Genomic DNA, 24257 nt, shown 5'->3' with positions numbered 1-24257 from the left:
CTGTAGGCAGCAATCAGAATACTGTTACAAAGTGTGTACAAAGCACCATTAAGAGACGGCTTTTTCAAAATCTTTTCTGTACATCTGCTATATGCTTCTCTGTAGCACAAAGCTTAATTTGCCATGGAGGGAATACACTTACATTTAAAACAAAGCAAGAAGTAACTACACCCTGTTTAATTAAATTCCTCAGCTAAGTAAGAGCATGTAACAGACATAACCCCCAAAAGGAGCAGTCACTTCAGATTTCCAGAAGAACTGCTGAGTCCTACCAGCCATTGCCTGGCACCACTCAATCAAAATACTCATTTGACTTTCAGACCCTTCTCTCTCAGTCAGCTTCAAATACCTTGTAGTCTACAAGTTTTTCTAGGTTATCCCAAAAATCTAGCAAACTCTCATGATTCTGAGCCAACTCTTACACTTGTATATACATCAAATCATACAGAACTTCAAACAAGTTTTTGTTATTAAATTACATTGGCATATGCAACCCTGAGGTACTCCAGTGACCTAAACAGTCATCCACCAAGTTTCCACTGCTCATAAGAGATGTTAATGTCTCACTTGGACATGAATAGAGCCCTAGCTTTGTGCTCCTGCATGTGTGCACAACAATCCTTCTACATACCTTATGAAAATGATGTATTATGAATCAACCACCCCAGATTGTTCCCTTTTCTTTTATGCCACATTATTATAGTACTGTCTTCATTTAGCTTGATGTTCAGAATTATTTCTTTAATAACTAGGATCTTATAGAAAGAACCTGTTTTTCCTGAACAAACCTATTATCTTTCATTGTTATATGCACTGCACATTAATGGTATTACTACTTATCCCTAAGCAGTAAGTATGTCATGTGTGTGAGACATCCAGCTTTCATCACTGATAGAGCAAATAAAATGTAAAGCTGAATCTCCTTCAACACCAAAAATAAACAAACAAACTAGTGGAAATTCTGCCTATGATGCCCTATTTTTCCTTCTCCCCACAGAGATTTCACAAACAAAAAATAGTCCCTCTCAACTGAATGGACTGCTAATCATAGTATCCAATATCCATAAAGAACCAAAAGCAAAATATTACTAATATTCTCACTGAGAAACAAGTGTGTATCAGCTAATCCATAAATTCAACAGCTCTATAGAGTCCTTTACCAATGTAGAGAGCTTGATCATATTCCAACTTGCTCATTATAAAGCTCTGAGGTTCAGAGGTTTTCTAGACCTAAAACTAAAACTGCAAACCACCTTAAAGTGTACAACCAAACAATGAAACTACACTGGCCACCTCATCCTCCCAAGCTGCACTCCGTTATGATTGATACCAAACTAGTGATGCATACAATGCTGGGCTTTCTATTTCACTGTGACTTCTGTTTTTACTGAAACAGCTTCCACCCTATTAGGGGAGAGATAAGTATCAACACTTAATATAGAAGTCACTCAACATTTTACATTATAAAATCATACATTTAGTAGCTTTTGCTATTCTGAGATTTGACCTTCTTGTCCTTTCCAAGCTGGCTGGCTGCCTTCGACTGATTTGTTTTGTAACATTCCAGTCAAAACATTTCAGCTGTTGCATGAGAAGGAGACCAGGAAAAATGTCACTTTATTTACAATTTTTAAAAATTAATAACAATACAATTATTTCACCCTAACCTTTAGAGGGAGGTCTTGAGATCTGACCAGATTAGAAGGACTTGAAACATCTCAATTTGAAAAAGCTTTGTGACATTTCTTAACATTTTGCAGATATGTTTTCCAAGTTTTGACCACTCAAACGCTGATCCTACCAAGGTTCAAGGAGTCTGCAGGCCGTGCTGGATCCAGGCTCCCAAAATGACAACAGGAAAATTACTTCCTCTCTTATTGGAGTCACTTGAATCTAGTCAAGCAGGAGGAGGAGAAAAGACACCAGAGGTGACCCCGCAAGAAAGAAAAGCCTTATATGAGGAGTGAACACATTGAAAACCAAGAGCCTGGACACTGGGGCAAAACTGATGCTCATTAAGAAAGGACTCTAGATGTGGAAGCCTGGGACGAAAAAGAGCATTGGAGAACCCCAGCTGGGCAGGAATGTATCCAATGAGAAGCGCAAGCACAGGGAAAAAAAGTTGATGTCAACTGAACAAAAAGACTAGAAGCAAGAATCATGCTGAGATTACATGAATAGTTTGCTGAAGATCATGAAGTCAGTAGACGTAAGAAATACATACCAAGAGGATACTACATAAAGAGGTAGCAGGCATTTTGAACAGGAAGAAACATCAAGGAAAGAATATAAGGAAGGAGTTATGCTTACAGAAAGTTGGAAGAAACATTAGTACTGAAAAAGTAATTTATCTACCCATTCTTATATTGTCAGAAAATATGCTGGATAACAGGTAAAAGTCCCACTCCTGCATGCTAGACCCCACAGAAAACAGCAAAGGAGTTAAATATTGTTGTCAATTTACCACCTATTTTAAGGAAACAAGCTTTCTATGGCAGATCTAGAGGGTCCTGTACTGCTGATAACCACGAAGATCTCAATATGGCACCATACGATGGGATCTGAATACTGCACCCCAGAAACTAGTAATTGTTCATCTGATTTTAAACAGTGTAAATCAAAGCCCTCAGAAGTAAGGTAATTAAAGTGGAGGTGATCATAATGACTTGTAAAAATAATTTTCTAAATTAATGTAATTTAATTAATCATGCACAATGAATACCACTTTAATTAACGTAATTAAAGATTGCATTATGATGCACATGCACAAAGAAAAATGAATTAAGATTGTACACGCAATCTTACCTATGGCAGTTCTTAACTCATGGGTACTCCTCAAACACAACATTCTCTATAATGCTATTTTAATATTGTATACACAAAAAACTACACACATACTGTGCATTTTGCATTCACAAAGAGGAAAGCTGGGCAGAAGACCAACTGCAAAGCAAGCCCTAAATGTGTCCATGGCTACAGCCCAAGTACCATAATTGCGGCTGTTCCTCTAGCTCCTGTAGCTCACCGTACTACACTAACACCTTTTTCAGCATCACTCCCATAAATATTTAAGAAACAAGACTTTTGGGAATGTCACTTCCTCAACTGTTACCACTAACCTAATGAAGCTTATTAAATATAAAAAGACTCATGCCATCCAACATGCCGACTGTGAAACAGGCCTTGCTGCGCTTTGCGTATCTGCCACAAAGCCCAGTATTCCCAATTACAAGCCAGCAAGGCCCTGACAGCTCCTGAGGATGCTCCCACGGGAACCAAGCCAAACCACACATCGCTGGAGAGCTACTCAGCTGTACCCCACCCCTGCAGGACCCAAACACTAACACAAAGTGGGACGAGTCAGTTGAAAGGATTTGGAAGGAAGAGGTTGTCATCACGTGGACTGTTCTCACGTAATTCAAGTTGGAAGTGAAAATCTATACCTTTATAAGCACACACACAAGTTTTAGCAGCAAAAACTTGCTGTACAGGTTCACAAAACTTAGTCATAAAATTAGTTGTACTTCTCTAAATAAAGTTGTTTGCTTTGTCACTAAACCCACATGAAGAATAGAGTTGACCTAACCCAACACTTAGGAATTTATACCAAGTCTACAGGTACTGCTCAAATGTACCTCGTTTTTAGAGGCATGATTCGCTTTAACCCCATATGTTCCCATGTCATCTTACAAATACAGTGTCATTTCCATGTTACTGTTTAAAAAAAAAAAAAAAATCCACAAAAAACCCCCAAACAAAAACACCCAGCTGGTATCACAGTTACAGACTCATTGAACTGAGGGATGGTATTTACACAACAAACATTAATCTGACAGCCTTTCGAATTTCCCACTTTGTTGATAATATGGAGGCTTTCTAACACGCTGTGTTCCTCATCTGGACTTTGTGAGTCTAGGAGCTATGAATAAGAACAAAATTTGGCCCTCGGCCTTTACTTTCCTATCTTTGTACTTTTCCAAATGAAATAAATATGCTTTGATACCTTCAAGTTAGTTTTCTGGCATATGTTGCAGGGAAGTTTATGAAAAGTATTAGTGATGCTAAAATACATGACTGAGTTGATGTAAAGAATGCTTTCCGTTATAAAGAATAAGAGCAGGCATATTTACTTTTCTGTTCTATTTGAAGTAAAACTACTGTATTTTTACATACCTTGTTTGGATGTATGTTCTCACAGACAAAATAAAGCCAACTTATCCTGGCCCTATAGTATATCTGTTAAAGGAGAAAATATGCAGCCCAGCAAGTTTTCCCTTCAACCCTTCTTTTCAGGCAAGTAATAAATCTTGAGTGAAAAGTCACTGTGCTCTTCAGCTGTCACCACTAAGATTTTGTTTTTTAAAACCATAGCAGCCTTAAGGCTGATTTACTACTCAGCCCTCCACACTCTGACAATCGAATAGTTGGAAACAAAAATCACTTTTGCACACCTGGAAATATTTTATTTGCTCTACTCATGAGAAAACAAAGTTTTCATCAGTGAGGAAGGAAGCGGGGGAAGGGGGAGAGATTCAGGTGAATCTTAAAACCTAGTTCTTGACTTAAAGAGAAACTTCATACACATGTACATGAACACAGAAATTACCTCTGCATTCAAACAGAGTGGTCAGGCTCTTTGGGGACTATGGGTTCACTATGCAATCCAGCCTCAAAACATCAGCTTGGAAGTCTAGGCCAGTAAACAGCAGTGCTCATCAACTGTGTCTATTTAGTCATTTCAGTTTGGCAGGTGAAAAGAATGTGTGACAACTTTTAAATCATTTCATTCACTCTTTTGCTCTTCTTTTTTTAAGTAAACTTTGTAAGCTCTTAATCACCCTAGAGTGTAAATATCTGATATTAATAAAGGCAAAATTAGATCTTTGAGAAACAGCTACTTTCCAGAACACCTCTTTGCCCTAGTCAGAGTTGCAAGTTTAACAAGATTAAGGGTAAAAACCCAAACACATACCAGAGAAAACCAATTGATGGAAAATGTGATGGTGCCAAGATTGTGAAACTATTTTTGAATATCAGATCTTCTTTTCAATGGCACGTAGTTTGATATCATTTTTCCCTAAAGCTTCATTTTCTGCAAACTTGTTATATGCTTCAGAACAATCTTGTCTTCAAAAGAAATCCCACATCTTCTGTTATTTCAAAGAATCATACTTGCACCTGGGCAAAATGATGTAAGTACTCTAGGTGCTAGCTGACTGAAAAGGAGACCCACAAAATCTCACTATTTTTAATCCCAGGGCTTTACAAGAATATGAGGAGTGCCCTTTGACAAGCAGAGAGGCATTTCAGCATTTAAAGTAAAAAAAAAAAGTAATTAATGGTTCAGCAGTGTGGAGAGATATTTACGTACTTTGATTCCTACTCGGAAATACCTTCCCACCTGTTCTATTCTCCTGATGCCTACCCTACAAAGCCTATAAATGAAGACTGATTTCAGTAATATGGTATCTAGCAAGCAAAGCAGTTTAGCAACTTACTTGTTAGTTATCTCTACCAGTCCCGAGACTGGACTTCATCTCCAGTAACCTAGCAGTGCCAAATTACGTATGTAAAAAGATTTCACTCTAACTAGTGTTTACTTAGTACTAACTTATTCAACTGTCATAAAATACTTTGCCAAGCAATAAGTGTCCCAGCACCACCTCCTTCTAAAAAGCACCCAGTCTTGCGTCCCATCTTCCAAATTGGGATGAAATCTGCAGAGAAGCAATGCTGAGAAATGACAGCCAGAGACATATCATATCCCCCTTCTCTGCCTGGGACCCTCCTCATCTTGTATCACTGCAAGACTAAGGGTCACTTAATTGCTCATCCTTGAGCCAAATCCAATGCAGAGCAGAATGGAAAAGTGAGATATTTATATTTCTTCCTCCAGAGCCCTAAAGCAGTTCAGCATAGGTAGGGCCTTCTTTCAGGCACAGCTTGATTAGGGGGTTTACCACTTGAGTATTAGGGACAGGGGAAGGAAAAAAAAAAAAAAAAAAAAAAAAAAGAAAAAAAATTACAGTTCTCCTTTACAATTCCATGTACAATTCTATCTTGTCTTCACGTACCTAAAGCAGCAGGGAGCGGTGGGATGGTTTGTTGAGACAACAGAGCCAGACACTTCTCAGAGGTACACAGCAGGCAAAAGTTACAGCAAGCTAGACTGTTAAAAATAAGGAAAAAAAAAATCTTCCCGGTGAAGGTGGTCAAACAGCGCAGCAGGTGCCCAGAGGCTGTGAAGTCTCCATCCTTGGAGAAACTCAAAAGTCTCCTGGACCAGCCTTGAGTGACCTGACCAAACACTGAAGTTGGCGCTGCTGAAGCAGGAGGCTGGACCAGAAGACCCCCAGGGGCTCCTTCCAACCTAGAGTATTTTATAATCTTTGATCAACTGGAGGGGTGTCACAGAGGGAAACATAGCATATGACTGATGGATTATGTGGGTTGTAACTCTACAGTTCCATATTTGGGAAAACTGAAATCCTACCAAGTCAAAGCTGTAACATAGAAAGAACCTCTAGTAAGATATATCTGACCAAAATGGAAATCACAAATAGGCAAATATGTAAATAGGAAAATATATTACATGGTAGTGAGTTAAGTTTGTGCCACTGCATCTGCCTGCTACATATGCTTGTAGCATCACCTGCTTTATAACAGCACATACACATTTCCAGACAATAATGAATAAATATGCAAGATTTTCCTATTCCTTTTAACTTGTAAAACTGAAAACCTAAATATTTGAATTTCTTCCATAAGCTTGCAGAAAGATAGAACTTTGATGTTTTTGAAGAGGAAAGATTATTTACTTTTGCTGCAGGCAAGAAATTATAATTTCTTTACTGATTCTGCCAAATGGCTCTATCATGCATTTTTTATTTTCATCAAAACAAGCCACTTTAAATTAAGGTTGTCCCATAACTACACAGTAATCAACATTTGGAGGGTCAGATCAACTTGATGAACCTCTGTTTGACTTCTCTGCCCAAAAGACTCCTCCAAATCCAAACGAACGACGGGGCAAGGGAGCTTTACTCCCTTTCCTCATGCTTGGCAGTAGCTAGGAAGAATATAGGCTACAGTTTAGTTTTATATTGTTCGTGTAAGCAGAACAGAGATCTCAGTAGTATCCATGTGGTTCTTAAACCAAATAAGCTAAATTCAAACCCAGTGGTTAATGCAGTGAAGCCAACAGAGCTTATCTAAGGAACAGCAAAACTTGCAGGTGAATGAAGAGAAGGTGGAAGAGGAAGAAAGTGAGAAGGAAGGCTAGGGAGCAGGAAGTTTTTAAAAGGCAAAATAAATATGCAAAAGGAGGCAGCAAAAATCCTCTGCACTGGCACAATATGCAGAACACATGTTCTTATACCAACATGCAAGATGCTTTGAAATTAGGAGCCAAGCCCTCCCATACTAACAAAGCATTCGTAAAGAATCAGCTCTTCTGTATTCAACATACCACATTTAAACTACACTGAAGCCCATGAACACGGACAAAATCCAGACCGTCATCAATCTAGAGACAATGGGCAACGTTGACAGCACAGCATCTCATTAATCTTCATTTGTCCTATCACATCCTGTCATTCTTATGCAAATAGCGTATTTGAGGATACATCTTTTCTGCACCCCACGATAAGGAGAAGTGAAGCTGTCAGGAGCACCAGGATGTCATCCTATACCACAGGCCATCACTTCACTCAGCGCCTCATGTTTTACATCACAGCTAATGTGTTTGACATTCAAATTTGACCCAGCAGGAGGTAAAACTATCCGATGCCGCAGCATCACGCATCTTGCTTCCTGTGCTAAAACATTCACCAAGGTCCCTGCTGATCTGACAGTCTCTCTTCCTTCTCTTTACCCTTGCTAATGGAGATTGAAACACTGCTTAAGAGCAAAAAAGATACCTGCGTGAGCACGTACTGATAGCAAGTCACCCTTCGCACCCAAGAAGTAAGCCCAGTACTAAAAGGCTAGGAAAACAGGTTCCACTAAAAAAGGACACACAAAACCTGATGAGTTGGTCTAGGTTTTCTTCCATGGAGATCTGTCAGACTACACCTGAAAACTTGTCCACATATATGTCTGAACAGAACATTTAATTTCAAGCTAAGTACATTATACACGGTGTTCAAAATATTTTATGTGAGGTTTTGGGGGGTGAGTGATCTCTCTTGTTAGGCCAACTGATACATGGGAAAATACAGACAAGCTTTGAATCATAAGCAGCTCCATAAGTTATTGTAAAATATTTTAGGTATGAAAAATCACTCCTGAGAGGGTAAGTTACCAAAACCAAAAAACATTTCATCAATTATTGCTCATCAATTCTACTTATAGAATGAGGAATATAAGGGAAGATTTTACTATTATTACTCACTCAGAATGTTTTGTCTCTGTATCACTTTCAAAGAATGTTCAGAACATGTTGTTCCAGAATATTTCCCTTCCAAGAGAAATCACTTTCTGCATCATACATGGCTGAAAACAGTATGTGCCGGTTTTGTTTTCTTATGAAAAATTGAAACTAACCCAAAGTATTTCCAGCATCACATGAATGGGATGCAAAGTAGCTAAGTGCTACAAACATGGGACACAATTTAAGGTTGGAATAATATTTCAATACAATCATGACATCTTAGAGAAATTACCTTATTAATGGACATTTGTAACAAGTCAAAACAAGTTTACCATTAAACATAACTTTATAAGTCTGACTCAAAATATATTCACTACCCAAAAGCAACATACTGTAGTGTTTGCAGGGATGATGAAGTCTGCACTAGGCTCAGGGGAGTACCCTTACATTTGATATTCCCATGTGCTGTTTTCAAACTACAAAAGATTAATCATCACATATTTGCCAGTTAAGAAGCAGCCACATAAATGAAGATGCTGAATGGATTATTACCAATTTTGTAGGCATGTAATATAAAACTTACAAAGCCTGTATTCCTCAAGCATTTCTTGGTTTGAAAAGCTAAAAGATAGTCACAAAAAGTATACCAGATATCTTCCCAGTCTCTGGAAGTAGAGAAAACAGACTGCCTTGTGCTTTTATACCATATGTAAAGTACATGCATTAAAAATTACTGTACATAAACCTATGAAAACATGACATTCCTTTATTGTAATACATAACTGAACTGGTATTTCCATATAAAACATTAAGTTGATTTAACAAAATGTTACCTTTTCAAAGGGATCACCGATCACAAAGTCAACTAAAGCCAATACTGAAAGATTTCCATTAAGTGAAGTTCACAATACAAGTGCTTTCTGGTGTCAGTCTTCTATCTTCCAGAGGAAAAAAAAAGTGCAACTCGTGCACTGCAAATATTGCATAGAGACAGGAGAAGATGGTGGCCTGGTATAGCCTGTCTGGTCTGGGTGAAGCATGATGTGAGCAATACAAACTCAAATGAGATTCTCCAGTCCCTTTAAATCAGTTTTAAATCCCATTCCTCCAGATTAGTGAAATTTTGCTCTGCTATTCTGTAAGTGAATGCTTTCTACAAAGTTACCAAAACTTTTTTTTTCCATTATATCTTGGTAAAAACAGTTTTAGATTTTTATTTAAAATATCCATTCATGGCTTCTTGCTAACAAAATTCCTATACTCACACAGCTTGCTACTGTGGGGGGCACTGTCTGATGCAACTTTTTCCTTTTCTTTACATTTTGAGTCAAGACTATCAGCTTTACTTGGGGAAAGAATACATAAGATATGTTGTCATCTAAACAAAACTGTGCTGTTAGTTCTTAACAGTTTACCACCCCATAAAATTCAGATGCACAAAAGATGTCAAATTTTTACCCACCATATTAAAATGAAAACTTGCAGTCCAAGGCTGAGAGGTCCAGATTTGCATCAGTGATGTAGGTACAGTTGGCAGTGATCTAGTAACTTAGGTTCTATCTAAAAGTTCTTGGTATTGCAGGGTGGCACCCCTAATACATGGTAGTACTGTCCCAATATTGCCAATATTTCAAATAAATACTGTCCCAGTAAGCCAGTATTTCAAATAAAACTAAAATGTAAGAAAATAGCATTCACTGTGGGCCCAAGAGAAATCCAGCAAACAGGAGAATGACGGAGAACTGAATTACCAGGTGGTGATGGAGATAACACAGTACAATGTTGAACTGACACAGAAGGAAATCTCTTCTCCGTTCAACAAACAGAATTTTTTTCAAATTCAGCTTAGTCTGACCCCAAAGAATAATCACCAAAGAAAACTGAAATCAATTTGACAAAAGTGGAATCTTGAAAATTTCAATTTTGCACAAGCATATTTTTCACTGATGAGTTTTATCATCTTTTACTGAAAACTCTGCTAGCTCTACTTTGGCATGGCAGACACACAGATAATGTGTAAGTAAGCTCTAAGTAAGCCTTTGTCAAGACACCATCAGCTGTGTGGCTTCCTCCAGTTCAAAAGGGAAGAGTCTGTGTTCCGGAGCCAAAATACAACTTTTTTTTTAAGACTTCATGTGTATATGAACATTAATTTAAAAGTGTGTGCTTTGTACGTATTTTGCGCCTGAGTGCTCCAAGACAAACAGAAAAGACTATTCCAGAAATAGTTTAAAATGGGAGAATTTGTTAGCATTAAAATATTTAAGAAACTTATAAGAAACCCTAGAAAAGATCAGGAAAAATAAATTTCATTAACTTGTCATCAAATTCATTAATGTTGTAAAAGTGAAAAGTTGTGGAATAAAGAACCTTACCAACACTACAAAACATATCTTAAAGGAAATCACTTCAGGCTGGTCCGTCTACTGCACTTAGCTGTGAGAAGACACAGCAGTGGTAGACTGTTTTAAAGTGGATTTTCTAGAGGGCTGCTGGGTTGGTTTTGTGTTTGGAGGTTTTCTGCAGTAAGTGTTACAACCCTCCCTTTTTTACAAACTTGAAATGTTCTTATCGCTCCAGCGGAGCTGCCGCAGGATCTAAGGAGAAATTGCACTGTTTACAGTTGGAAACTGTATTGCTGGCAGCAGGCTAATGGCACCAGGAGATTTAATCTTTTAAAAGGAAGTAACTAATGAAACCAACAAACTCCAGCAAACTCCTGCATAAACAAACACAACAGAAGCAAAAACCACAGCAGCAGTTTGACAGAAATGTTGTTGCACAAGTTCAATGAGCTTGATTTAAGGAAAATTTCTTCTAGGAAACAGATACTTAAGGCTATCACAAAACATTTTGTTTCTGTTAAAAATTCAGGGGGGGTGAGGGCCATAATCTTTTCCTTTGCCTTATCTTCATTTTCAAACTTCTACTCTAAATCATGAAATTGATTAGACAACAGTCTGGAGAGTATAAGAGAACGGAATTATACCAAAATCTGGTCTTCTCAAGAGAACAGGATATACAACAGTGCATCTATTCGTACCTTGTCTATCATGTCCGGTCTGTTTGTAGCTGCCAGAATTGTCACGTCCTTCAGCTGTTCTATCCCATCCATTTCCGTTAACAACTGAGCCAAGACACGGTCTGCTACATTTCCAGCACTCGAAGAGCTGATTTAAAAAAAAAAAAAAAAAGTCACAGCATTAGCTTTCCCTTCCTAGAAAATTGGAGAAAGGAAAGAATATATTGTTCTTTTGAATTTACAGGGATCCATCTTTTTATCTTAATTCTTTCTGATTTTTATTTTCACCTTCAAACCCTGAAACAGTATCAGTCATACGAAGTGAGTAAAAGCAAATCAGAGAATTAGTCCCTCAAAAGATTTCTTGGTATTCAGTAAAGCAACTGAGGTTTTTTTACCTACTACCACGCTATGTAGGTTGTAAAGAATTTAAAACAATATGGATGTCTGGAGTAAACATTTTTAAGATAACTGAAGTCATGCAACTTCCTTACTAGTCAGACATCTTTCATTTTTAGGACCATCCAAGTCAAGTGCTTACACCACCCTATGCAGTATAAAAACATCGGGTAGTTATGTATTTTGCAGAATTGCTCTACGTTTTTGTGTTCTCCCCATCAAATGAGAAGAAACCGAGTGTTGCCCAACTGCCTCATAATAGTATCATCAGTCCTTCAACTCAGCTGATTTTCCAGATACCAGGGGAAAAAAAAAAAAGAGAAACAGAAAACTCCAGTTTTGAAATCACCAGTATGTGAAAAACCTAAACAGACAAGGCATAAACTATTCTAGGCATTTATTTATTTATTTATTTATTTATTTTTTTAGTTTGGAATTAACTCTGGTAACCTTGAAGTTTATGAAAAATTTGCTCAAATTGCTTAACTACATGTAACAAAAACCATTTTAGAAATAAACTCTATTATTTTCATTAAAGCGTCTAATATTTTAAGAATAACAACCAAATGATGTACTACCTTCTTCCTAGGCAATTCTTTGACACATAAATATGTGTGCGCATACATATATATGTGTGTGTACATATATTCACACGTATAACAAAGAATGCAGAAAAGGAAGACATTGCATAAATCAAATCAAGAGACTGAGCACACATGTTGTGATAAATAGTACATTTCATGAACAGTTGTGTTCTTTATAATATCCTTCTAATTCTGCATAAAGAGGCTTTATTTCTGAAAGAGTATAAAAAACAAGTGACTACAAACTATGTAATTTTTTATTTTTGAAACGATACTAGACCTAGGAAATACTAGGACCATACACAGAAACCTGTATACGCTCACATGTTGGCAGATGATGTATATGTGTTCCTTGTAGCACCCAACTCTATGCATAAAGTACGGGGGGCCGGGGCGATCGCAGGCAGCAGCTCGACCCAAAAGTTCCCTCTGCTAAGCAGGTACACGGAAGCTGACGCAGGCTGGGCAAAGTGGCTGGGGATTGCTAGATAGTGCCAAAAATGCAGGTTTTACCCTCCTTTGCCAGAAACCAGGAGCCCCGCTCTTGGCACACGCCAAAAGCTCACTGTTTAAGACACAACCTTCTCTTGCGGATGGCACACATGCACCTACATCTTCCTTTAGCAATGGGACTGCTCTTCCAGTGCTATTCCCCCCTCCACTGCACATGGGAGGGCTTCATTTCTCTACCCTTAAACAGGCCCTTTTTAATACAATCTTTAAAAATTAATCTCTCCAATTCTTCCAGATCCCTCTAACTTCATACTAAGAAGCAAGAAGAAGTCTGATGCTTAAAATGAGGCCAGGTTTCTTCCTGCAACGTACATTTTTCTACTGTCTCCCCAAATCTACAGAGAATTAAGATAATTTTTTAACCTCAAATTCTTTGAAAGTCCTTCCAAAAGTACTCTTAAATGTTTATACAGATATACAGGCACCTACACACACAAATGCAGTAGAATTACCCTGCCGAACACCGGTATCCAAAAAGAAATACTAGATTTTAAAATACAAGTGCTCCAATTATTTCCAACAGATAGAGAATACACACATATAGTTGCATAGTTATTACGCACATATATTGCCACAGCACCACCAGCACACATGCAACCATAGTGCTTCCTAAATGTCCCACAGCCAAAGCAACAGTAATGACCCCATCGTTGCTGTACAGATCTCCTCCAAACAAATTCTCTAACGTTCCTATTCTGCAACTGGTTCTGTAATCTTCCAGTGCAAAACAGTTAACTTATCAGACCTAGTCTGGAAAATATCTTTGAGGAGCTATAATAAATGTTGGCTAAATGTTGGCTAACAGAATATTTAGGTTGCTAAGAAATATTAGAGAAGGGACTTGGGTTAGCTAGTCGTCAGCTTTTCAGTTTGTTCCAGCCACATTAGAAATTCCCATGTGATATTAGAACATTTCTAACATACCCCTGGGTCATGGTCCCATTGACTTATAGAGGGCTGAACATGATAAAATGCTTCAGGTGTTAGACAAGGATAGTAAATGCTTTTCAAAGGACACAGAGCTTAAAGGAAATTAAAATCAACTTCGTAACATAAGCTAGTCTCAGTAGGGATTCAGGCCTCCCATCTTGCATACGTTTCACATTTACTCAACTTTATACCCAGTAGACTGCACTCAAGAAAAAGCTAAGCAAAAGAAAAAATAATTGTAAGACTGGGACCAAAATGTTAACATTATATGAAAAGATCTGAAGCTAGAACACTTTGGGGGAGATGCTAAACTTTTTTTTTTTTTTTTTTTTTTTTTTTTAAAGGATACAAAGAAGAAATACTTGGTTTTAAAGAGAGGTGGCTAGAACGGATATTACATCTTTTCCCAATATAAACATTTCTCTCACGAGCTTCAAACTGAAAAGAAAAAAAAAAAAAAAATTAAAGCATTTATTCTAAAGAAAAACCCCACCGTTACAGGGGAACATACACTGCAAAGACTTTCATGCAATTAGGGCATAATCAGAATATTGCAGTTAAGCAATCACTGATGGCATAATAAAGCTCAAACAATGAAGGGGGATATCAGCACCTTATTAGGGGCTTTATTATTACCTGTTAAAAGTGGAGTAAAAAAAATTTTAAAACCATGCATGCAAAAAATATCAGTAATAAAAATAGCATCAAATGAAGAGGTGCCTGGGACTTATGGCACCAGGAATTTCCAATTTCAGTGCTTTTATTTACATAGTTCACTAAGCTGTCATATGATGCACCATTTTTAGCACAGTCTACAGCAAATTAGCTTTTGCCTTAACAGGATACCCTATAAAAATCATAGGCAGGCAGAGGTTTACAGTGAGAGATCTCTTTACCAGCTGCTTGGAGCTGCATCAGAGCCACACCATGCTCTCTGAGAGCTCTAGAGCTGCCCAAGCTGTTAATCTGAAGGGTGACACGCAAGTATGCGTTTTTCCATTTTCCCATGATTTCCCAGCAAGGGTTTTAAATTAACACAGGCAACGTTCATTAAGGCTGCCCAGACTTTTGACGCAAACGGCAGCCAGAGAAACAAATTATGATTAACCCTCCAGTCCCACGGAGACACTGCCAAAACCAACTTCCAGCCAAGGGGCTGCCTTCGCCCCCCCCACCTGACCTCCACACATTGATATCATCATCACAACTGCATGGAAATAGTCCTCAGAAGGCACGTCCTGGTACAAACTAATTTCCTGTCAACACGCCACCTGCAAATCCAGGCAGTCAGAATTAAGCCCCTCACATAATCCACGCAGGGCCATGTGTGCACGGGTGTGCATATGCAAGAGCCGTGCCCTAACCAGAAATACCTTGAACTTCAAAATAAAAAATGTGTGAGCAAAGAGGAGTCTGGCTGCTCCATAAGGGCCTGAGAATTTCAAGTAATGTCTTGTGTTTCCCTAATGAAATACATCAGTCTGTAGGCTATGTGTTATTTTAATCTTTTTGCCAACCCCTCTTTCTTTAAAATCCTCAACGAAGGAGACTTAAAGGCAAAAAATGTCTTTGCTTACTACTTTATTACATCAGTTAGAGCCGGATATCCTCCCCCATGTGATATTTCAGCTAATCCTGCAAGTGTCCCACCAGTCTCAGACCAAGCACGCATGCACTCCTGAATAGGCACTTCACTTGACTATCAGAGAAAATTCCTGAATGGCAAAAGCCTGTCAAGGTAAGACTATCCATGGATTAAAGCAGACTACTGAAGGTGAATATGAAAAACAAAACCTGTTCTTTGTATTTTATTTTAGCTACAGGCACTTCCAATACATATTTTGACAGAATAAAACGTGCATTCTACAGTGTACCAAAGCCTCACAATTAATCCAAATTAATTCTGGCCTTGTCTGATGGAACTGAGAGATTGTAAGCCCCAGCTCCAAAATCAGTATAGCAGGTGCGGACTCTCCATAGCACCTTTTCTTTTTCTTATCTCCTTTGCCTTATCCAATGACCATTCTAACCAGCTGGATTCAGATCTCAGTGGGCACTAACATTTCCCCTTCAACATCTTAAGCCAATCTCATATTTCTTCCTGGGGATATAAAAGCAACTGCAGCCTGATTCTATCACTGCATCAAGGAGTATGTACAGTTCACTAACTTACATAGTTCTTCAAGCCGAGGAGATTTTGTTTCCAGACATAACCAGATGCATGAAATCACCAGATTTAAATCTGTTACCCTTCTTGCTATAGGCATTCTTTTGACAGCAACTGACTTCTTGCCTTGTACATTTTTACTTATTTAACTTCCTTTTCTTCTCCCCTCCCCCTTTATCTAACAGATTTTTTAATATGTGAAAACTGAAAACAGTCTGAGAACGTAGTCATTACGGTTTCAACTCATGATGAAATTTGGTAAGCATCACCACTGCAAGCTAATGCAAACGTACACTTGCATCATCTGACAACCTAGAACACTTCCAAAGCCAGTGCAATGAATGTTTTTTCAGAAGACCAGATGTCATTTCATTGGAAAACGTACTTAAGTCTCAAACACCATTTAAATCCTGCAAAGGAGAACCAGTGACTCTCCATCCCATCACTGACTTCAATGGCATTGAAGCCTGTCTGAACGCCTTAGCTTCAGAATCAGGACTTTAATTTAGTTACACTGCTAAATGGTAGACATAGAAATGCAAGAAATATTTACACAACAGCATATTGAGCACTCCTAAATTCACAGCAACTGTGAAGCTACAAAACCAGAAGGAAGTCTGAGAGGGCCCCTCTCCTGAAAAGCCCCATTTCTGCACAGATGACCCTACCTCAGGCAGACCTGCGAGGTCGAAGAGGCAGACCTCAGGAGAAGTAACCAGGATAAATTACTGCAGAGGGATTAATCTCCACACAGCTGAAATCTATAATGCAGGTTTTGCGAGATGGGAGTACAGCCCACCTTCTTTTCCAAAATGTTGTATCAGGCAAGATTTACATACAGATAAAAGCTGAATTTATTATCCCCCCCCACCCCCCCCCAACAAAAGGATTGCAATCATAATCAAAATTTACAGATTTTAAAAATACTTGTGGATGTGATATAATCCCAAATAATTCTTTTACTGGAATCTCTGGAAGTAATTTCCTATCAAAACAAATGTAAAACTCATTGACGTGACAAAATGGTTGCTATCAAAAAAATTAATATCGGTTGAAATAGACCTTTCTGGCAGGACTCTCCGCTTCTCCACAAACTACTGAGGTAAAAGGTTCCTGAAATACCAAAGCCCCCTGCCAGCACGCTCCCACACGAGAGTCGCCTTGCTCACACAGTCTGAAGGATTTTTATTGAGTCTGACATTTCTGTCAGGGCTTTGTAGGGGTAACCTGTCAGCAAGGAGCACCTGCCAAGTTCGTCTTTTCAGTCCAACTGCTGGGATCATAATTGACTGTCACACTGTTTTATTTCCTTCCCTCACAAACTCTGGTGAAATATCACTTCGGCAGTTCAAGGTTTTCCACAGCATTAAAAAATAATAATAATAATCTACTCCAATAGCATTACCAGAAAAATAATAATTGCAGCATCTTCCCAGATATCAAATTTCACTCAGAAATTCTATCAGTGGGGCATTTTGTCCAGCAGAATAGATACTGTCATGCCAGGTTAGAAAAAGCAGGCTCTTCCACACAGATATGCCCTGCTGAAATATTAATTCAGTCAGAATATTGTCATTTCTGAAGATAGCAGAGCGGGCCCTTATGTTAGCTTTGAACTTTTTTTCCCTTGAATGCTACTGGGGCTTCAAAACCCAAACTTTACTAAATATACTAGGTTTATAGAGACGTGTATGTTTACATAATCAGCACAGCATCGCTATTTTTTCCCCACGGCAGTTTTCCCTCTCCCCCTCAAAATCACAACACCTTTTACATCACGTACTTATTTCTGCTTACAAGCATGATTCCTGTTTTGAGCTGCCTGTCATCCACAGTTACTAATTGATTCCTCTATGTACAAGCATTAACAACAAAAGAGGTATGTGATAAATCAAAAAGGCATAGCAAGCATACCTAGGCCTAAGCGATCATTATTAAAACACTGGGCCATATTAACTTCTGGCACATACATGGTACAACTTCAATGCATATTATTAATTCAGGCCATTACAGATACTACAGGCTTGGATGTTATTAAATAGTCTAGGAGAGATATACAGGATGCAAATCTTGTATGTTATCAGTTAAATATTTTGGCTATTCATTAAAAAAAAAACAAACAAACAACAAACAAACAAACAAAAAACCCCACCAACAACAACCAAACCAGTGCTAAAATAAGAGACATTCCCCATAACAGGGAATTTTCCTGCCTGTGTCATCAGAAAAACTCTGAAAGAAGATAATCCTAAATCCTTCCCTCCATCAGCACCCTACAATTAGATGCTGTTGTATTCCGTATGCACCTGTATGAGCTATTACCTACTATATTGTTTCACATCTTCCCTGTTTCCTCAAGAGCAAAATTCAAGTACTACAGAAGGGAAATCTCCAGAGGAAACCTGGGAAAGTCTGGGAAATTCAGAGACTGCGTAGAATATTTACCTTTACGGTCACCTCCAGGCCAAAATGGTGTTTTGCTAACTGTCAATTCACTAATTAAGTGCGGTTCATGTCTTTTGGTTTTTAAGACATTAGAAAAGCATAGAAAAATAAAAGAACTCCTAGTATTCCTTGAGTGACCTCCAACTTCTAAGCAAGCTTCCTAAAAAGAGAAGATGAGCTTTGTGAACACAGGAAACATTGCTCAGCTGTCAGCAAGTGACTTTGAAACAAATGGGCTATAGACTGCTGAAGAAACATCCTAATCCTCCACAGTCATGCAATCAGCCTCTTCCGTTTGCCCAAATTTCTTATTATTGCAGCCTCCCAAAGTTACTGAAGTAGGCCCAGAAAAATGAAACACAATGAAAGGAGAGAAAAGGAAGAAAGGAGCCAGTCTGAGACGAGTTTGGAATCAACAGGCTTTCTTCCAGAGGGCCTTCCCCAAGCACATCTCTAAATCCTTAGGTAACCAGGTGGTGATCCGTCATCCATTTCCATCTGCCTGCAACTAATTCCAGACACACATCCATGAAAGACGGATGTTAGACCTTGCTTTCATCTGGCCCTGGCACCATCTAGCTAAAACAGGAAGGATGCTAATGTCAAGAATTCTCCTATTCTGTTAACACAGACATTGCCTTAAAAAAAAACCCCAAACGCACACCCGATGCGCAGTAAATTTCCCATTTCCTTTCTTTCCGTTTTCTTCAGCATTTCTCCTCTGCACATTCCTAGAAGTTAATCAAGTTGAAAACTGTAATGAATCATGTCTACTAGGGAAGCAAGTACAGTTTAAGTTGGAAGTATTACAGACCTAGAAGTAATTAAGTAGACTAGATTTTATTTCATTATAACAATATTTAAGAGGTTCACTTTCATCTAGAATAAGTTTCATTTATAAGTTTTAATTACAAGTATGTTCCCCTTATATTTTATTTAAAGTAAAAAAAAAAAAAATTAATAGAAAAGAAAATAAAAAAAGACCTTCAATCGTTATAGTACTAACCCCACAGGCAGTTGTAGCCTGCTTGGGCCCATTTAGTGTCGGTAAGCTGACCTTTTTCCATAACCAACACCATATCGGGACTTGAAGTGGTCACCACATATGCCCGCTTCTGATCCCTCTAATCCTGGTATCTGTTTCAAATGGCTCTCTGGCAGGAATCTAGACAGAGGCTCAAATTCATGTCTTTGGCTGAAGCATCTTGCTGCAGGTCAGCTTTACCACAGCACTCCCAAGCACTGCAGAACAGGCTTACCTACATTAACAGACTTGATTAGTCCCTCTAAACCCTGTACATTCATCCATGCACTTGAATGACTTCAAGAAAAGGGTTTACAGATCCAGTCCTGCTTCCACTGATGCCAACAAAAGTCTCTACTGACTTCAAATGTCTGAATTAGAATACAGGCTGGCAAAGTTACAAATTATTGGGTTTTTTTAAACAAAAAGGAAGAAAAACAGATTTAGAACACATTGTGATAAAGGATTCCCAAGCACAAATACAGGCTGGGTGATGAGTGGATTGAGAGCAGCCCTGCAGAGAAGTACTTGAGGGTGTTGGTTGACGAGAAGCTCAACATGACCCGGCAATATCCACTCACAGCCCAGAAAGCCAACCATATCCTGGGCTGCATCAAAAGAAGCGTGACCAGCAGGTCAAGGGAGGTGATTCTCTCCCTCTACTCAGCTCTCATGAGACCCTACCTGGAGTACTGCATTCAGCTCTGGGGCCCCCAACGTAAGAAGGACATGGACCTGTTGGAGCAAGTCCAGAGGAGGGCCATGAAGATGATCAGAAGGCTGGAGCACCTCTCCTGTGAAGACAGGCTGAGAGAGTTGGGGTTGTTCAGCCTGGAGAAGAGAAGGCTCTGGGGAGACCTTACAGCAGCCTTCCAGTACCTAAAGAAGGCCTACAGGAAAGATGGGGAGGAACTCTTTATCAGGGAGTGTAGTGATAGGATGCAGGGCAATGATTTAAAACTGAAAGAGGGTAGATTTAGATTAGTTCTAAGGAAGAAGTTCTTCACTGTGAGGGTAGTGAGGCACTGGGACAGGTTGCCCAGAGAGGTTGTGGATGCCCCATCCCTGGAAGTGTTCAAGGCCAGGTTGGACGGGGCTTTAAGCAATGTAGCCTAGTGGAAGATGTCCCTGCCCATGACAGGGGGGTTGGAACTAGATCATCTTTGAGGTCCCTTCCAACTCAAACCATTCTATGATTCTTGCTAGACAAGAAGCATTAACGAGTTTGTTTTAAAATTAAAGGCATTGCAGATATTTATCATATATACACACAACCTATGGGTAATGCTATTTGTTAAAATTGCTATTCCAAAGCAAATTACAAGCTTTACTGTACGATTAAATTGTTTCAAAACTTTACTTTTTCATCACTCTTTGCTAGGCCTAAAATAGAAAGTTGGCACTGGACATGCAGCTTTTTTCCCAGACAATATTTCTATTTGGATACCAAATTCTAAAACTTTAAAGAATTCAGGCAGCAGTCACAAAAGTTTTGAATGCCTCAACTCTCTATCACATCCAAACACAACTCAGGTATTACAGGGAATCAGCTGATGTTCCCCAATTCAGGGACAACCAGTGCCAACATAAGCCTCCTTGCCTAACTGAGCCAGCTGCTAGAATCAGGTCCCTCACAACACAAGTGTGGCACGGGAAACTCCATTTCTTCCATGTGTTCTTTGTTCAATTGCTTTTGCCTTTGCATGAATAATACTAGGGTGACAGTATCTCCTCCATCTCTACTACTGGTAATTTACTCTGTGCAAGGTGTTATTCTGCTTAGAACCTTGATCCTACCTAATACCACTTTGCTCTGTCCCTGCAGGGTCCAGCCCATAGGTTTCATTGCACGGCTGCAATACACTGACCTCCTTCATGACAGGGGCTGCTGACTACACCAGGGAATTTGCATAGGTACAAAAATGCGACAGTATGTTCAAGCATACAGCGTAATATGTGAAGTGTACAGTATAAATATGTGCTAAAATATTCCAGAAAGAGAGGCAGCTTGGTTTAAAGCCAGAAGAGTTATCACAGTCCCTGTTAGAAGCAGAGGTAGCACAGTACAGAAGAGAAGCTGCTGTTCTTCACAGCTTCATTTAGAGGCCTGAGGGCCTCAAAAGTTAAGACTGCAAATATTTTATTACCTAAAGTGGAAACAGTACATCTTTCAGAGGTTCTGAGCATTTTAAGTTGTGGCTTAGGAATGTGTCTGTTCTCCCTCCCAGCATACAGGATAACATACCTCCCCAGAAAAGCATCATCATATTGTTGTTTCAGGGCATTGATACCCAAGTCCCTTCACTTTGACACTTGCACCCTCACTCTGAAAAAAGTTAGCATTATTCATCTACCAACTTGTTTTGGCCTCCAGAAGTCAAACACAAGGTACTGATTTTGTCCCTTGTCTTTCTTTTTTTTCCCTTTGAAAATGGCATTTGTCAGTGTCTTCAACATCAGTCTAAATTTCCCATCTTGCATTACAAAGACTGGAAGTTAAAGGGGAAAATGCTTTGCTTCTGAAAAGCAAGAAAAGGAACAAATATGTCTCTTGACCAAAAGTCCTAAAAATCCTACTTATATAAACAATGCCCCATTTCCAAAGCACAGAGATTTCTTAAGTTCAGCAAACAGACTGTCTGTGCTGCATTTACACAGAGCCACGTTCATTCATCACTTTCAAGTCTAATTACCAAGCCATTTCCCTCTTGGCAACCTCTAATGGCCAGAAGAATTAGGTTTTACATGGTCAGGATACCAAGGGATAACAAATACCCATAACTCTTTGCAGCTGTGCAATTTGTAAAGCCTCTCAAGCTTTGTCCAGGCAAGGGATTACTGTGAGGCAAACTTTCCTCCCCACGTGCTGCTGTATCTGGACCAGTCCTGCGGGTCTCGCTTCAGTGCAGTCTCTCCGACAAAAAGTCATAACAACATCTTTCAAAACTAAGAAAGAGGAAGAAAAAGTCATAACCCGCTTGTGGAAGGTAAATGCTAATTAGAACCACAAAGCAGTGGAAAAGGCTCCGTGCATCAAATAGTTCACCTCTCCCAGTGCACGACTGTTCCTTGCTGCGCGTTAATTCATGAAACGTCAGTTTTGTTTGAAAGATGTCAAGTGGTACATTGCTGGAGCTCCTCCCATGTGACTAACTTACAGTGAAGAATTCTCTGCCAGAAGCCTTTCTGATTTGCAGAAGTTTTTCCTATCTCACTCATCATGACACCTCTAACTTTCTACCATCTTTTCTTCCACATGTTTATCATCTATCTTTTAGAATCAATTATAGTGAATGCCTCCCTTTTTCTTCATAGTCAGTCCATTCAGCTCCTAATTTTTTATTTTCAATTGTCTCTAAACTTCCTCTAACATCTCAACATAAGCCAGAGAGGGAAAAAATCTTCCAAGAGCACTAGAAGCACAGTGTAGCAGAACAAAATGCAGAAGTGAATACAGCTCAAATTATGTCTTCACCACCACACTGGAAACTCACGTCCATTCAGAAACACCCTTTTATCTTCTTGCATCAAGGAATTCCAGACTTCTCCATCAAGCAAACGCTCCTTACACTGAACTACTTTTCTTCAGAGGTGCAGGATCATATTTTTGTAAATTCTCTTTGAGGCTGATATGTATGCAGCCCACATTTTTAATTCTTTGATTAATATGTATCTGAATGCAGCTACAGTGTTTGCCATGGAGTAATGGCTTGTGCAGTGACAGAGACTCCACTACATGATGCAAAGGAGACATTACATTGAATGGTGCAAACAAGAAAATTCCTTAGCTTTCTTGGTCTACCTGTATTACAATTAATTACAAAGTCTATTAGTTTGTATGTGCCTGCTGATGAGAAGGGATTGTTCTGTGATCTCTATAGAAGTTTGGGAGCAAAACGTTTGTGTTTTAAAGCCACAAGCTTTAGTCAAATCTAAACAAGTAATAATGGGTTAATGAATGCTTGGCGAAGTGCTTTGAAGAGCAAAAGCATTAAGCAATTACTCAATGTTATTTCACATCTGTATTTCAGATCTGAACTATGCGTAAAACTACTCTCACAACTTGACAGCTTAGGCTTCTCTGTATCTCTGGACACGTCCTGTTAGGATCAGGAGAGGAGATTTGGGATTGAGCACATTCTGCACAAAGCACACAGCCCACAGAATCCTAACAAGGATTTAATCTGAGAGGAAAAACTTTTACAAAGCTGTATCACAGAGTGTTTTTCACTGCCAAGGCAGAGAAAACTAATTCACCCAACAGAGGGAACCAGGAGACAATATAAACAGGTGTTTCCTTGAAAAGTTCAGTATGGTTAGTAATAGTACAGGAAATGGATCTCCAGAGGCCACAAATCGTTAGCATCTCTAATGCATTTGCAAATTCCTACTGTGCAAAGTCAGCCTGTAAAAAAAGGCCATTTCTAATAAGTGCCTTGTCTGGTTTCCTACACCATTTAATTTCAGATGAATTTTATGAGAACTCTGCTACATATTTTACCTCCCATCTGGTTCAGATTTGACAATGAAATATTTGTGTGTCCCACCCTGTTCTTTTTAAAGCTCCAAAACCAGATGTCTCCAGCACAACATGACTGCAGCAGGTCATACCACATTCTTCAGCAAGCTGTGCCAGGCCTACTACCCCCCACAGACAGTCCCAGGTAAGGTAAAGTTGGGTTGTTTACTCCCTAAAAGAATAGAGCAAACAAACAAACAAACTCAAAGCCTCTAGGGCACTGTGTGAAAAGGCTGATTAAAATGTACTATGGCTTATTCTTCCAAAAGGTTTTATCTTATGA

At 39.0% G+C, this 24257-nt stretch overlaps 1 protein-coding gene across 1 annotated transcript in view; it reads right to left on the bottom strand.

Annotated features, from left to right (window-relative positions):
• Positions 1-24257, bottom strand: part of SPATA5 (spermatogenesis associated 5) — a 203769-nt gene that overhangs the window by 129793 nt on the left and 49719 nt on the right. The window contains 1 exon segment of the mRNA XM_049814797.1: positions 11415-11541. Coding sequence (XP_049670754.1) covers positions 11415-11541 — 127 coding nt within the window.

The sequence above is a fragment of the Accipiter gentilis genome, chromosome 12 (assembly GCF_929443795.1).
Source record: "Accipiter gentilis chromosome 12, bAccGen1.1, whole genome shotgun sequence".
NCBI lineage: Eukaryota > Metazoa > Chordata > Aves > Accipitriformes > Accipitridae > Astur > Astur gentilis.
The sequence above is the reverse complement of the archived record's forward strand: the minus strand, read 5'-3'. Positions and strand labels throughout refer to the sequence as shown.